The sequence below is a fragment of the Prunus mume genome, linkage group LG7, assembly GCF_029339155.1.
Source record: "Prunus mume cultivar Tortuosa linkage group LG7, ASM2933915v1, whole genome shotgun sequence".
In the NCBI taxonomy this organism is placed as follows: domain Eukaryota; kingdom Viridiplantae; phylum Streptophyta; class Magnoliopsida; order Rosales; family Rosaceae; genus Prunus; species Prunus mume.
Window position 1 is genome coordinate 2,468,410 of NC_142704.1, and position 15,443 is coordinate 2,483,852.

Below are 15,443 nucleotides of genomic sequence, written 5' to 3' on the forward strand. Positions count from 1 at the left end.
GACATAATTAAGTTTACTAATTAGGAAGTGAGATATTAGGTATTTTAGTTTGGGTTTTAATACTCAATAAAAAATAGCTATTTTAGATTAGGCCCAAGGATTCGTTAGCTTAAAAATGTCAAATAAAAGACAATTCTACCCTTTTCTCTTAAAAAGCTCCATCTGTAAACCTACAAATTAAATGACGCTTTTGCCTCTCAAGCGTTTAAACGACGCGCGAGTTCTTCTCTTTCGTTCGTTTTCTTCTTCGTTTGAGTGGGTTCGCCATTGGAGCTCAATTTTCTTGTAGGTTTTGCTTTTATTTTCTTCGTTTTTCTGTCGCCTTCCTTTTCTCGCTACGTTTTCTGCTCGATTTTCATCTTTGAATGACCGCCGCTTTGGGTGATTTCATTCTCTTTAGTTCGGGTATTTCGAGCTCAGTTTTGTGGCTCGATTTTGCGGCGCGATCTTGTGGCGTTCAATGCTAAACCCTATATTCTTCGTTTCGTGATCAGATTTGATTTTAAGTCTGCTGTTTGGTTGTGGAGATTTTTGGCAGTCCTAAGTTTTGAGGTATGAGTACTTTAGAACCTGTTTTCGATTATGTCGACTTGTATGTTTATGGAATTTAGTTTTAGTACTTTTATCGTGGTTTCCTTTTGGTTTCTATTCGAATTGTTTTGATTTTCTGTCATAAACTACATCTGTCATGCAGTTTCTTGTTCGAGACCAGAAACTGCAGTGCAGTTTCTTGTTCGATAATTCAATTTTAGAATAATTTTTGCAAGTATATTGGAATGTTACAACTGCTGACCTACTTAAATGTGATTTGATATTAGTTTTAGTACTTTGATTATGCCTTTACCTTTTGAGCAGGTGCAGATTTTGACCGAACTGCGGCAGATTTCTTGTTGAGACAAATCGCAGTGCAGTTTCTTGTTCGATAATTCAATTTCAGAATAATTTTTGCAAGTATATTGGAATGTTACAACTGCTGACCTACTTAAATGTGATTTGATATTAGTTTTAGTACTTTGATTATGCCTTTACCTTTTGAGCAAGAAGGCAGATTTTGACCAGAAATCTGCAGCAGATTTCTTGTTGAGACGAAAGCGCAGCGATTTCTTGTTCGATAATTCAATTTCGAATAATTTTTGCAAGTATATTGGAATGTTACAACTGCTGACCTACTTAAATGTGTTTTGATATTAGTTTTAGTACTTTGGCAGAAACTGCATTGCAGTTTCTTGTTTCATAATTCGATTTCAGACTAATATTTGGAAGTCTATTGGAATTTTACAACTGCTCATGTACATTATTTACTGATTTAAATTGTTTTCTGTTTTTGTTTGTTGTTTTGTTTGCATTTTCAAGGCTAATGGAGGTGTGTGTCATTGCCAAGTGCACATATAAGTCGGAAACCATTATGTTTTCAGTTTCATCAGAGTCATCCATGGTTGATATTTTGAAGACTTTGTGTCTAAGGTTTAAGGGTTTGCAGTTGGGTTGTTTTACGTTACGGTATTCGCTGCCCAGTTATCCGAGTTGTTTTCTAGAAACGGATAGCGATTTGGACATGATGAGGTCATTTTTGTTTGTATCAAATGAGAAGAGTGTTGATATTTTAGTGAAGGATTTATGCGGGAGCAGTGAATATAGTGGTGATTTTTGTGCAAATAAGGAGTTGATAGCATGTGAAAAGGGCGAGTCGTCGTGTTCTAGTACTGTCGAAGACAGAAATGAATTTTTGGGCAGGTCGAAGAGAGCAAGTGCTAAGCCTTTGTTGTCGAATGAGTGGGAGACGTACATACATCATGTAGGGCAGAAGTTTGATGGTGGTGCAGAGGAGTTCCGTTTGAAATTGTGCAAGTACGCTCTTGAAGTAGGATTTAATTTTTTATATGCCGGCAATGACAAGAAGCGGGTGGTTGCTATTTGTTCGAATAAGAAATTGGAGGGTTGTAGCTGGCGTGTTTATGCTTCTCGTTGTGAAGCTACTGGCTGTTTTGTAATTCGGACATTAAATAATGTGCATACATGTGTGGGTCGGATACGGGAATCAAAGAGTAAGATGATGAAGTCTCGTGTGGTGTCCTCCCTCATTGTGGACAGAATTCGTGCAAAACCAGAGCTGAAGCCAGTTGAGATTATACACGAGTTCAAAGATTATTATGGTATAGACATTTCATACTACCATGCATGGTTTGGCAAAGAGTTAGCTAAATTGAACGTTCACGGTGATGAGTCGAAGTCCTTCAACGAGTTAGTGTGGTATGCGGACGCCGTAAAGGAAACTAACCCTGGTTCTCTCTGCACTCTTGAATGTGAAGCTGGAATTAATCGCTTTAGACGGTTTTTTGTGTCGTTTGGCGGTTGCATTGCTGGATTTCAATATTGCATACCCTTGTTGTTCGTTGATGCTACGTTTTTGAAGAGCAAGTACAAGGGGCAGCTTCTCTGTGCTTCCGGAAAGAATGGAAATCAAGGTATGGTTACTGTAATGTATTGCAGATTCCATTTGTTGCAATTTTTAGCGTAAACCGCATTGCAGTTTCTTGTTTCATAATTCGATTTTCTTAGTAATTTTTTTATGTCTGTGGGAATGTTGCAACTGCTCATGAACTTAAATGTGTTTTAAATTTAGTTTTAGTACTTGGATCATGGTTTTGCCTTTTGGTTTCCTTTCAAATTTGAGCAGATTTGTTTTCAAAAACTGCACTGCAATTTCCCTTTTTTGCTTATACTTGTGCTCTTGGTTTTGTTTTGCAGGGTTTTATCCTCTAGCTTTTGGAGTTGTTGATTCTGAGACAGAGGAGAATTGGACTTGGTTTCTTCAACATTTGGCTTCTATTTTGCTACCGATGGGGAGAGTGGTGACCTTTTTTTCGGATCGCAATCAAGGTTTGTTAAATGCAACGGGGTTTGTGTTTCCTGGATGGCCTCATTCTTACTGTTACTATCACCTCAAACAGAATTTGATATCGAAGTACCCGAAGTCAGGTTATGGGAAATTGCTCCAGGATCGTGTTATCAATTTATTTAGTAGGTGCGCATATACTGTTACAGAGGAAGAGTTTACGGTAGCAATGGAGGAGTTGGTGATTGTTGGGAGTTCGAAAGTGAAGACATTTATATCTGATTTGTCTAGAGATCACTATGCGAACGCATATTTCAAAGGAATGCGGTATGGGGAGATGGCAAATAGTTTAGCGGAGTCATTTAATAATTGGGTTGGTGTGTTTCGAGATTTGCCGGTGCTACCTTTGATAGAAGGGATTGACAGAAATTGATGGTATTGAATTCTCAACGACGAATTGAAGCGGAGAAGTGGACAACAATTTTGTGTCCGGAGATGGAAACTAGACTGTGGGAAAATGCGGAGGCCGGTAGGACTTGGGTAGTTCGTCGTTCTAGTTTCACTGTTTTTGAAGTATTTGCTGATTATTCTGTGATGGTTGATCTTGAGCAAAGGACTTGTTCTTGCCGTCTTTGGCAAATTGACGGGTTTCCTTGCACGCATGCGGTAGCTGCAATTCTAGCAAAGAAAGATTCAATTTATGATTACGTGGAGTGTTACTATAGGACTGACTTCTTTCGAAAAGCCTATGAGAGTCCTATTTTTCCTATTCCAGATATTGGGAAAGGCTTGGGCAGCACCAGTTTTGCAGTTGGATTTGTGCTTCCGCCAATTACAAAGAGGCCAGCCGGAAGACCACCAACAAAGAGGATCAAAGCTTTTGGTGAATTTAAAAGGCCATTGAAATGCAGTCGGTGTAGTGTTACTGGGCATAATAGGAAGACTTGCAAGGCTGTGATATGAACATTACTTCTCAGTTGACGATTGCTTACGTTAGATATGGTTTAGTGAATGTATAGTCAGTTTCTGCATTGCAGTTTTAGTTGCTTTTAATTGGCTACACAGCTTCTAATTGGATATTATGATTGTTTTTTGAAGTTAATGAAAATTATACAATTGTTTCATGAGTGGATATTCGTTTTTGACTGCCATTGAATGCTTGTTTTCAGATTTGAGCAGATTTTGTTGCAGAAACTGACCGCAGCTTCTGTTTATTTGTTGCAGATTTTGAACAGAACTTGTCCCATAATTCAATTTCAGAATATTTTTGCTAGTCTATGTTGTGATTTGATATTAGTTTTAGTACTTTGATTATGCCTTTACCTTTTGAGCAGCAGATTTTGACGAAAGCTATAGCTTTCTTGTTCGATATTTCAATTTCAGAATAATTTTTGCAAGTATATTGGAATGTTACAACTGCTGACCTACTTAAATGTGTTTTGATATTAGTTTTAGTACTTTGATTATGCCTTTACCTTTCGAGAAGGTGCAGATTTTGACAGAAAGCAGCGCAGTTTCTTGTTCGATAATTCAATTTCAGAATAATTTTTGCAAGTATATTGGAATGTTACAACTGCTGACCTACTTAAATGTGATTTGATATTAGTTTTAGTACTTTGATTATGCCTTTACCTTTTGAGCAGCAGTGCAGATTTTGACCGAAATGCAGTTTCTTATTGAGACCAATCGCAGTTTCTTGTTCGATAATTCAATTTCAGAATAATTTTTGCAAGTATATTGGAATGTTACAACTGCTGACCTACTTAAATGTGATTTGATATTAGTTTTAGTACTTTGATTATGCCTTTACCTTTTGAGCAGCAGTGCAGATTTTGACGTAAAGCAGCGATTTCTTGTTCGAGACGAACCGCAGCTGCAGATTTCTTGTTCGATATTTCAATTTCAGAATAATTGTTCGAGTAAACGAGACCGCACTGCGATTTTAATTTGTTGCAATATTTGACCAGAAAATTCAGTGCAGTTTGTTGTTTCCCTTTCGTTTTGTTGCATCCTGTTCCAAGATTATATTACAGTTTATATGTATAGGAAATATGTTCTTATATACCATAACTAGAAATATTTACAAACATCCACAAGAATTAAGATACATATTGTCTTGAGTTAACGAAAGGCAAATCACTAGAGACGATTAATTACACAGTGTTTGTGGTGTAGGAGTTTTGTGACATATTGTGCTCGATATTCATTCATGAAATTCTTGTCCACATTTTTTGGAATGGGCTGTCCTTGTGCTATTTTATCCATGTAGAACATGACGAACATGCCGCAATCCAACCTGCAAATGAATACGAGATTAGCTTTTGGTTTTGAATGATTTCAAATTGTAATGAATGGTTGAGTAGACACAATTCTTACGAAGACGAATTTTGTTGAGCACATTCTGTGTCATCCTCAAATGGAAACTGATATGGATTTTGCAGAATCCAATTTAGAGTGAGTTCTTCATTTGGGGACAAATCAACCTGTGCAGGTGTAGGGGGGCCTTCTTTTTGCTTCACAAGTTTTGGTATTGTTTTAGTTTCTAAGAACTCTTGTGCTTGTGGTCTGATATATTCTAGCCACCCTTCCACAATATTAACCTGTTTAAAGAAGAAGAAAAAAAGAGAAAAGAAATGGTAATCAGTGCATTGCATATTATAGTTTTGGTCGAAATTAGCAAGATGATAATACGTAAACGCATTGCATTTGTGTTTGTGTGAGAAATTAAGACAGTTTCATTCCACTTACAAAATTTTGAGCAATGTCAATACACCTTTCTTCTTTTCTAGATCCCAACGACTAAGTGGATTGTAGTGTCTCCACTTTCGTTCCATTTTGTGAAATGTGAGAAGTGTAAAGTGGAACTCAGAACTTGAAATGATCGGGAAGAAGAGAACATTGCATTTCCCGAGTTTTTCAAGTAAGTGTTCATACAGGGCCCTATGCCAATTTGGTTCTAGAAAGGTTTGCATGTAAGCCTGCCATCATTGAATGGCAATTTGTTAGTATATATTTTTCGAAAACTGCAGTGCCGTGTCTATTTAAACAACTTTGAATTTTCAAAATAATTCTTACCCAAGTCCATGTAGACATGTACTGTGGACTATCTGTCTGCATGGGCCCTATTTTCTCCTCCTCTATTTGGATATAGGCCTCAATAACCTGTTTCACATTGATTGGAGAAAAATGGAATTATTAACGGGTAATATAGGTAGCACAAATAAAAAATGCAGTGCAGTGTGTGTTATAGAATTAGTATTTTATACTTACGTTTTGTGACAGTTCCAGGTCCCATACAATATCTTTGATATCATGGTTTGTCACTTTCTCATTATCGAGTCCTGCCCAAAAGCTATCACTGCGGATTCGAATACATGAAATTCACAAGATTAGTTTTAGTTTATTGTAATTAAAAGATGAAAGAGTTGTTCTTTTGGAATAGAGATATTACCTAGGTTGAGTACTTAAGTAGTATTCTTGAATTATGTCCCTGTCCTCCTTTGGAATTTTCTGCCAAACCCTCTTTTGACCCCATCCTAGTTTTTTCTTTGTTGGCTTTTTTTTTCCTTCATCTTCATCATTTGATTCTTGCATACCTACAGGTATTGAATCATGAAGGCTCCTTCCTTTTGGGGGATCAGGAATTGGATTTGTGGCATCGGGCTGAGATGCCTCTTGTGTTAACTGCAGATTGAAAGGAAACTAATTAGAAACTACATTTGATAAAACAGAAACTGCAAAGTAAACCGCAATGCGCAGCGTTTAAACCGCAATGCGCTTCTGCAGTCAAAGCGTAACCGCAATGCGCTCGTTCTAGCGAAATCGCAATGCGTTTCTATTTGCGCAATGCAGAAAAAGAAAAGCAGCATTGAATCGCAGTAATTGCATACCACCTTCTGATTTTGAGGATCCTCTTGTGTTGATTGCTCCTCGGAAGAGATAATCTTGAATTGTGGTAGTTCTTCATCATCCTTTTTTGCCTTCTTTTTTGGTTTCTTATTTTTTTCGTACACATAGCAAGATGCTTGAAACCTCTTTCTTTCTCTATTCTTCAGCCTTAGTACTCTTGAAGGAACATCAGGTTTTGGAGCATCTTGCTTCTTCTCTTCTTCTTTCTCTTCTTGTTGCTTCTCTTCTTCTTTCTTGTCTTCTTCTTTCTCTTCCTCTTCTTCTTCTTGCTCTTCAACTGGTTGTGTTGGTTGTGTTGTAGGCAGATCCATCTCCATTTCAAAGACTGTTGGGTCTGAGAACAAGCTTTCAATTTCTACCTTGTACTTTTCTTCAATCTCCTTTTTCTTGGCAATCTTCTCCTTGTCAATACAAGTTTCCTTGCCTTCCAATTCTGCAATCCTCCTTTTTAGATTTTGTATTTCCAAGTCGAATCAGATTCCACTGTCATGGTGGCAGTCAAATATTCTTCATTATCTAATTTCTCTACGTATGTTGCCAACTTCGCTTCCAACTCCTTTGATCTCTTTTCTCCTTGGATAAATATATCCCACAATTCCTTCATTTTCTTCTCACTGTCTTCATTTATTTCATCCTTCCACAGTTGTAATCTTTCTGGGCAAATGAAGGTAGGATCTTGACGTTGGCGACAGTTGATTTCGTCTGTCATGGACTTCACCAAGAGGTCTTGAATTGCAAGAGGTTCATTTCCAGCTTCATTCTCAAACATTTTCTTCTTTCCATCCTCTTTTAATTCTGGAGTTTGATCAGCATTATCAGGTTTTCCTTGGTCTTCTGCTTCCTCTGCTTCTCTTTGTTGTCCTTCATCTTCTTTTTCTTTTTTCTGCATATTGAACGGAAACTAATTAGAAACTGCACTGCATTGGAGGAAATGGAAACCGCAATGCATAATTCTTTGTTTAGAGATTCTTATACCTTGTCAAGAGGGACTCCCTCTTCTCTAGTAGTTTTTCTCCTTTTATATGCTTTCAAAATACCCTGTACAATGAGATTGAATGATTCAAAAACTGCATTGGATAAAATACAAACTGCAATGTAGAAAACACAAACTGCAATGCACTGTATACAGATTTTAATTACCTTGTCAACAGTGTCTTCCTCTTCCCTGGTAGTTTTTCGCTTTTTAGGAGTTTTAAAAATACCCTGTACAATGAGAATGATTTAGCATGGATTCACATTCAAGATACATTAAAGTAGAACATGCGATAAATTGCATACCTCGATGTCATTCAAGTCCTTTATTTGGTTGAATCTTGTGTGGAGTTCCACAAGACTCCATTTAAGAATGGCAGGAGTTTCTTTCTCCTTGCCCAGGATTGGTTGTATTATGTTTGTCCTCTCACACAGTAGAAACTGCACAGTTCAAAAATAAGATATATCATAAAACAGAAACTACAGAAGAACATGGCGTGAAATGAGCAACATTCAAGAAGCACAGAAACTGCAATGCAGTTTGTCTTTCACTAAAATGCAAAAAAGAGAATACACCAGAAAATATGCATCAACTTGACATGAAATTGAAAGATCAGCATAGCCAAAACAAGAACTGCAAAACATAATAGAAACTACAGAAAAACATGGGGTGAAATGAGAAATATTCAAGAAGCGAAGCGCAATGAGTTTGTAGAAACCTGCAATGCAGCTTGGTAGAAATCTGCAATTTGTGGTAGAAACTGCAATGCATTTGTCTTTCACTAAAATGCAAAAAGAGAATACACCAGAAAATATGCATCAACTTGACATGAAATTGAAAGATCAGCATAGCCAAAACAAGAACTGCAAAACATAAACATGAAATTGAAAGATATATCATAAATTAGGTTGGAAACTGCTTAGGATAAAACAGAAACTGCATTGAACTAAAGGAAAACTGCATTGCCTAAAACTCAAAATGCATTGCATAAGCCACTGTTTACTTACCAATATTAGGATAATGCAACCCGAAACAGCTCCTATAGAGCCTTCTCCACCCTTCTTTGCTTTTGCTTTTGCTTTTGCGACCAAGGATTCATTCATGTAGGCTGAAACAGCTCTTGCCCAAGAATAGCATGAAAGTGTGTCTAGATTCACACAATGCTCAAATACTTTCCAATGCAAAGTTGATGAAGCGTTGGCAAAAAGGAATGTCATGCAGAGGTGAACCAATACTAGGCTGACCACCTCCTTGTCGTAGTCAACTTCTTCTTCTTCTTCTTCTTCTTCTTCTTCTTCAGCTTCTTTCTTTTCTTTTCCTTTCTTTGTTTTCTTCTTTTCCTCTGCCTTGGCCTTTTCTTTCTTCGGTTGGTTTGCCAAGGAAATTGTCTTTAGTAATTCTTCTTCTACCTTATTTTTTGATGGTTTTCCCTTTAATCCGAAGTGCCTTATTCTGAAGGTAGAAGTGTACTTATCATTGACAAGTTGGACGGATTTTCCTTCATTTGGCAGTCCTAGAATCTGACTCACAGCATTGCCTGTGATCTTGAATGCTTCGGTGCCAAAGTTGAAGGACTTTGTATCTGGATCAAACTTCTTGAGCAGCTGAACTAAGTCAAGGTCTGACTTATTCATGTTATTCATGTCAATCCTTCGGTTGTAAAACACCTCAATCAAGTTCCAAAATGGGGTGTTCTTGAGAAGCTTCTTCTGCCTTTCATTGAGCTTGTCTTTTACATCCGTAATGATGCTGTTGAAAGCGTTGCAATTGCACCGAAATTGGACATAGTCTGGGTGCTTTGCTTTCCGATCATAGTTTGGCTTTGACTTTGGCTTTGGTTTACTCTTTTGAGCCATCATTTTGAATCTTCGCTTTGGTTGGTTTTGAGCTTCCTCCTTTTGTGGTGACATTTCTTGTGCCATTTGTGATCTGCAACAAGAAGGGATGAAAATACTATTAGGACAAGTAGAGATAAACTACAAGCAAACAGAAACTGCAATGCATTTGTGGTAGAAACGCAATGCGCTTTGTCTTTCACTAAAATGCAAAAAGAGAATACACCAGAAAATATGCATCAACTTGACATGAAATTGAAAGAAGAGCATAGCCAAAACAAGAACTGCAAAACATAACAGAAACTACAGAAGAACATGGCGTGAAATGAGCAACATTCAAGAAGCTGAATGTGCTTTGTGGTAGAAATGCAAGTTTGTGGTAGAAACTGCAATGCAGTTTGTCTTTCACTAAAATGCAAAAAAGAGAATACACCAGAAAATATGCATCAACTTGACATGAAATTGAAAGAAGAGCATAGCCAAAACAAGAACTGCAAAACATAACAGAAACTACAGAAGAACATGGCGCGAAATGAGCAACATTCAAGAAGCACAGAACTGCAATGCAGTTTGTAGTTCACTACAATGCAGTTTGTCTTTCACTGCAATGCAAAAAACAAAATGTACCAGAAAATATGCATCAACTTGACATGAAATTGAAAGATCAGCATAGCCAAAACAAGAACTACAAAACTGCAGGTAGAATGATTCAAAACAAGAACTACAAAACTACAGAACAACATGACGTGAAATGGAAAGAAGTATAAATAATTTAGCAGAAACTACAATGCAGTTTCTGTTTTGTTCAAGTAAAACAGTTTTGATGCTCTTTTTCTTTCTTTTGTAATTTTTCGGTTTTTAGAGGTTTTCAAACCAAAACTAAACCCAAAACCTAAACTACATTGCAGAATGATGAATGAACAGTAAGTAAAATTTCAGAACCCTAGAATCGAAGGCAAATTTATGTTAGGGGTCATTTTCTTACGATTTTTTCCCCAAGAGAGTGCTAAACCCTTCAATCGTCGCCGCTGGTCGCCGCTTTTGGTCGCCGCCGCCGCCGTCACTCGTCGCCGCTTCAGATTTTGGGGAATAGGTTGGAACTGCTGAAAGAGAGAATGAAGAATCGGCTTCGATCGTTGGTGGTCTTCGATGATGGTCGCACGAATGGGTTGGTGGTCTTCGATGATCGTTGGTGGTCTGGAGGTTTCTGGAGGTGAAGTTGCAGAGGTTTCTGGAGGAGAAGTTGAAACGTCGCGCGTAAAGGGTTGTGATTCAATTTTGGTTTCGGTTGATGTCGCTTTTGGTTCAGTTTTGGCTTGATGTCGTTTTTCAATTTTGGTTTAAAACTAAATACTGAAAATGGCATATGTTGTAATTTTCATATTTTGTAATGGTATTTTTGTTACATTTTGTTTTTTTGCCTTTTGCTAATTAGACTAAATTGTATTTCTTTCTACTAAATTAGTAAACTATATTATGCTTTAAAACTAAAGCTCCCATGTTATTATAAAACTGATATAAATCCTCTAGTGAATCTCAATGAGTAATTAGGCACATTTTAATTTGGATGCATGTTGCCAGCTTACCATTATTGAGAATTTATTTTATATTTAATACAACTGATAATAAAGGAGGGAGATTCTAACACAAAACCTTAATATGTTACCATGAATTGTTTCTATGAATTGTCTAGTGAATCTCAACGTTTAGTTAGGTATTTTATTTGGATGCATGTTGCCAGCTTGCCATTTTTGAAATGTAAAATTGCCAGATACGATGTAGATCGCTATACGACCAAACGGTAACTTATCCATCCTGCTCGTATGTTTATTTGATATCAAGAGGGGGAGAGATGTTTATATATGCATATGTGAATCAACAAATCACATGAAAATGTTAGTACACCTTTAAAACGTTTTAACAAGCCAAGATTGAAGACAGAATACTGTGTAGCACATTGCTCTCTGGCGTGCACCTTCTGAACCTGGAACCACCTTATACATGCATCTTCTGCGTGAAGCACGGTTCCTCACTCGAATGGAGTTAGAACTTGGCCATACAGAGAACGTGAACATAAAGCAAAGCATGCATCTAAACATTTAATTCCATTTAAGCTCTATAACTAGTTTATACACACATGGTTTACATGTCTGGTTAAGCACCTTTTACAACAATGCGCAAGCAAACCCCTTCTTTCTAAGACAGGGCACACACCGCGCATCTTTGACACTGACAAAACTATTCACATTGTTCGGTATGTTCCAATTTCCATGCAGCAACAGTCAAGTCCTGTTGCCAGAGGCAGTTAAGCTTGTTTTGCATTATCTGAGACAGAGGCCCTAAGTTGCTTGGATCCATGCTCTGGTAAAAGATGTTCTGATGCAGCTCGCTTTTGTCTCAACTGCAATAAACAGTCCATGAAAAAACTAGAAGAAAGCCTCTCTCTCTCTCTCTCTCAATGTATGTCTGCCGTTGTGTGCAATGGGGAAAAGGGGGCATTAAGTGCTCATGTTATACTTATACTCACCTTCTCTTCATCATTCTGATACATGTGCCTCAAAAGAATATTTTTGGTTTCGGTGGTTATCACTGCAAAGGGGTTCAGACAGGTTAATTTCACTTTGTGAAACAGCACGATTAGCAAATTGCTAATCAATCTCAAGGGTAAAAACTACACCCATAACAGTCAACTTTCAGTTGTCAGGATTAATTTCAAAGCTTAACTGGAATGGCCTTTCTTAAAGAATCATGAGTTGTTGACACAGGAACTAAGCCAACGGGTAAGGATCCAGAATGAAACAATGAGGAGATACAAAGTTTTCATTATTACCTTGATCAGGTGGGGGAAGGGTCCGGCTGTGTGTTGGATGATAGGTAGCAGGTGTCATTTTCTACAGACAAATGGAAGCATAATTTTAAACAAAGAAAGAGAATGCGTTTAATTCTGATCTATTTGCATCATAAACCTAACTCATGACATGTTCTTTTTGTTTCCTTTTTAAAATTTGTGGTTGTTGAAAGAACAGGCAAATAACAAATTTTGCATTAGTTAAATCTGTTCAAATTCTGAAGATGCATCTGTGAGCGCCCGAGCGACATACAACAATCTATAAATAGTACATAAGCTATGAACTTTCCATCTTAATCTGGATTTGTGACCAGAAATTGGTCCAACAATAAAGCAACCAGAACTCTACAGCTGTAAATGATAACTTTATAAAATTATTAGCAGAATATAAGCTAAACTGCAGAATAGTCTGATGGTTTTGGAACAGAGAAACATTTTCCATCAGATAGGCCTGTGTCACCACATCAACACTAATGAAGCTAAATGATGGTTCATACACACCAGAATGTATGTTTCGGAAACATCACTAAGCAACCTTCTACCAGGAATCCTGCTTCTCTCTACAAGTTGGCTAGACTTAAAAGTTTTGCTCTTTGGTTCATCTCATGGCACTGAGTCCTACTGTAACACAGAATCTTCACCTTAACTTTGAGAAATGCTATTATTCCCAAGTATTGGGAAGTAATGTATAAACAGAATTTATAAGTAGAAAACAATATTTTTCAGACTTCCTCACTATATTTCTATGTTGATAACATCAATGAATATGTCCTAGTGGCCCACAATGTCAGCCCAGTTGGTTTGAAACAAATCCAAGATTCAGTTACCAGGCTAGCATGCATAAACTATTTTTGGAAACACTTAAGGTTTTCTTAATGTATAAAGTCTAAGCCACTCTGCATATTTTCATTGGTTTTGGTTGGACTAACATGGCACCAAAGTGCACAGTTGGTCATGTGTCAGACCCGATTTGGTTGTACGTGCTTCACGACACCTAAGCTAATTAATGCATGTGTTATACTAAACGCGAAAGAGAATGTAGAGGATATAGAAACTTGAAACTTAATATATACGAATCCCAGGCCTCTCCACCCAATTACTAATTGTTGGATGCTTGAACTCAAGAGTTTCTAAACAACTTACAAACTAGAAGAAAAAGTAAACATCTTATATCTGGCAGGTATTTATGGGGATTTTCTCTATAGCCCATATTTAGGATGATAAACATAATTTGGACGCTGTTTAAATACTAGAACTTCTATCTTAGCTTAGAAACGGACTAAATGAGCTTCATGCATATGGTAAATTAATCATGCAGTATCCATGATCCCATATCATTCCAATATATGATATTTCAATCCAACTGCTATAAAATCTTAAGTTAAAAATAATGCATCTGATTTCAAATTTCTTGTGAACTCTACAAGACTAGAGCACTATATGTTAGCTGCAGAACAAAGCATCAATCCTAATAAATATAAGACCAACGTAATAACAAAGCATGAAACTTTCGGAGATCCGGGAAGTGAAACAATGCGCGTAGTTTAAGCAAAAGACTACGAATCAGAGACATCAAAGCACAAACAACAGCAGCATATTGCTCCCTGATCCAAATATCAAACGAATAGCATTTCTTATGAATTCATATGAGTTATGGAAGAAAACAAATGAAAATATACAGGAAGATGTTCCAATTCAAACCACACTCACTTGCACACGATTTATTACAACGAAAGATTTATCATTTCAATGACATTGCTGCAACATCATTTACCATAAAATTAAAATAAAATAAAAAGAAGCAAAATCTGCACTAAAATCTATCTTTTTGGATGTACAAACAAAAATCATTTCAAACTTCCCATAAAATTCAAACCGGGTCTCGAAATTTCTTGATGAAAATAACAGGAAGCCCTTACCTTGCGCTGAACAGTATCATAAAAGGCAGAATCTTTTTTTGCCACAACAACTCAGTTCAGAACAATCAACAACTTCAGCAATTTCACCATAACAGATGTACAAAACCAAACAAAAAGAAAGCAAAGAACTTCACAGGTAAAGAAAAATCAAAGCTTTGCATGTTTATATACAGCTTAAAAGAAAAAGAATGGCAAAATGGGTTTGATTGAGATGCTGAAAACTCACAGAAGGAGTTGAAGGATCGGAGGGCCGGAGCTGGCTGAAGTTGTGAGGGTCATATGACGGCCAGTCACCGAACAAAGAACCCATGGAATGCACCTAAAATCTAGAGACACCCCTCGATTCTAGAACCAGCCTCAAAGAAGACACAGACAGAGTTGCATATGTATGCCACATCTTATATAGGGGAGGACCCTAATTCTTCGTGCCACCCCATTGTCCTAACTTCTAATTAGTAAAGGAATAAAAAGCCTCATACATGTGATTTTACTTTTTTTTTTTTATATTATTATTTTTAAGAATTACTATTTTGATTCAAACATTATTTTACTTTAATCTAATTTATTATGGAAAGGAAATTCTCTCGGAATGCAGAATAAAGAGCACATCCACTCTAACAAACTTGGTCCATGTATGTTAAGGCTTACTACTTTACTTTATTTTTTAGATCATATTGCCAACATAAGAATGAATATGACAATGTCGGTGTCAATATAAAAATATACCTAATATTGTGGTTGTTTACCCTTCTAGACTTCCATATGATGGCTTGATGATTTCCTTTTCCTTTTCGAACTCGATCTGCTATTTTAGCATGGATCTTAAATCTTTCACTAATATTTTAACAAATTAGAAAATTAGGGTAGACGAAACTGGTCCAAGGCTCCAACCTATCCAGGTAAAATGTCATGTCTACTTTTGTTCATTTTTTGGGGTTATTAATTAGCTATTATTTTAATGATATATATAATGTTGAAACATGTACAAGTTTGGATCCAACCGTTTTTTCTATACAAGCGATACTAAAGGAGTAGGGTTTATAACCTAAAAGTATTCAACAAAAATAACTACTCTTAAATCACTTGAATTATAACTTTTGCCGAAAAGAAAAACCCTTTGTTA

At 36.8% G+C, this 15,443-nt stretch overlaps 3 protein-coding genes and 1 long non-coding RNA gene across 4 annotated transcripts; 1 reads left to right on the plus strand and 3 right to left on the minus strand.

Moving 5' to 3' along the window:
* The first annotated feature begins 508 nt into the window (after positions 1–508).
* On the plus strand, positions 509–3,958 carry LOC103337702 (uncharacterized). Its single transcript, XM_008240875.2, is given in 4 exon segments — positions 509–552; positions 1,354–2,465; positions 2,749–3,255; positions 3,258–3,958. Coding segments are annotated over 3 exon segments (2,157 nt in total). The 5' UTR covers positions 509–552; positions 1,354–1,357; the 3' UTR covers positions 3,800–3,958.
* A 932-nt stretch (positions 3,959–4,890) lies between these two features.
* LOC148915207 (uncharacterized) lies at positions 4,891–5,617 on the minus strand. Its single transcript, XR_016122165.1, has 3 exons — positions 5,585–5,617; positions 5,213–5,436; positions 4,891–5,132 (listed from the first exon to the last, which is right to left on the minus strand). It is a non-coding gene; the product is annotated as an uncharacterized LOC148915207 (long non-coding RNA).
* A 2-nt stretch (positions 5,618–5,619) lies between these two features.
* Positions 5,620–9,675, minus strand: LOC148915208 (uncharacterized; the record flags this gene model as incomplete). The annotated part of the gene is given in 10 exon segments (XM_089041252.1): positions 5,620–5,814; positions 5,912–5,998; positions 6,107–6,194; positions 6,288–6,520; positions 6,727–7,211; positions 7,214–7,628; positions 7,721–7,783; positions 7,886–7,948; positions 8,024–8,158; positions 8,726–9,675. Coding segments are annotated over 10 exon segments (2,679 nt in total), but the record flags the coding sequence as incomplete, so codon positions are not given.
* A 1,964-nt stretch (positions 9,676–11,639) lies between these two features.
* LOC103337570 (DET1 complexing ubiquitin ligase) lies at positions 11,640–14,746 on the minus strand. The gene is made up of 4 exons (XM_008240733.3): positions 14,547–14,746; positions 12,384–12,444; positions 12,081–12,142; positions 11,640–11,954 (listed from the first exon to the last, which is right to left on the minus strand). Exons 1-4 carry the CDS (start codon positions 14,628–14,630, stop codon positions 11,859–11,861), a joined length of 303 nt encoding a protein of 100 aa, XP_008238955.1. The 5' UTR covers positions 14,631–14,746; the 3' UTR covers positions 11,640–11,858.
* Positions 14,747–15,443: the final 697 nt, after the last annotated feature.

Coding starts and splice junctions, on each gene's coding strand:
- LOC103337570 (XM_008240733.3), bottom strand. CDS start 14,630: ATGGGTTCTTTGTTCGGTGACTGGCCGTCATATGACCCTCACAACTTC. Junction 12,445..14,546: donor CCGATCCTTCAACTCCTTCT/GTGAGTTTTCAG, acceptor ATTTGTCTGTAG/AAAATGACACCTGCTACCTA. Junction 11,955..12,080: donor ATCAGAATGATGAAGAGAAG/GTGAGTATAAGT, acceptor TGTTTATTGCAG/TTGAGACAAAAGCGAGCTGC.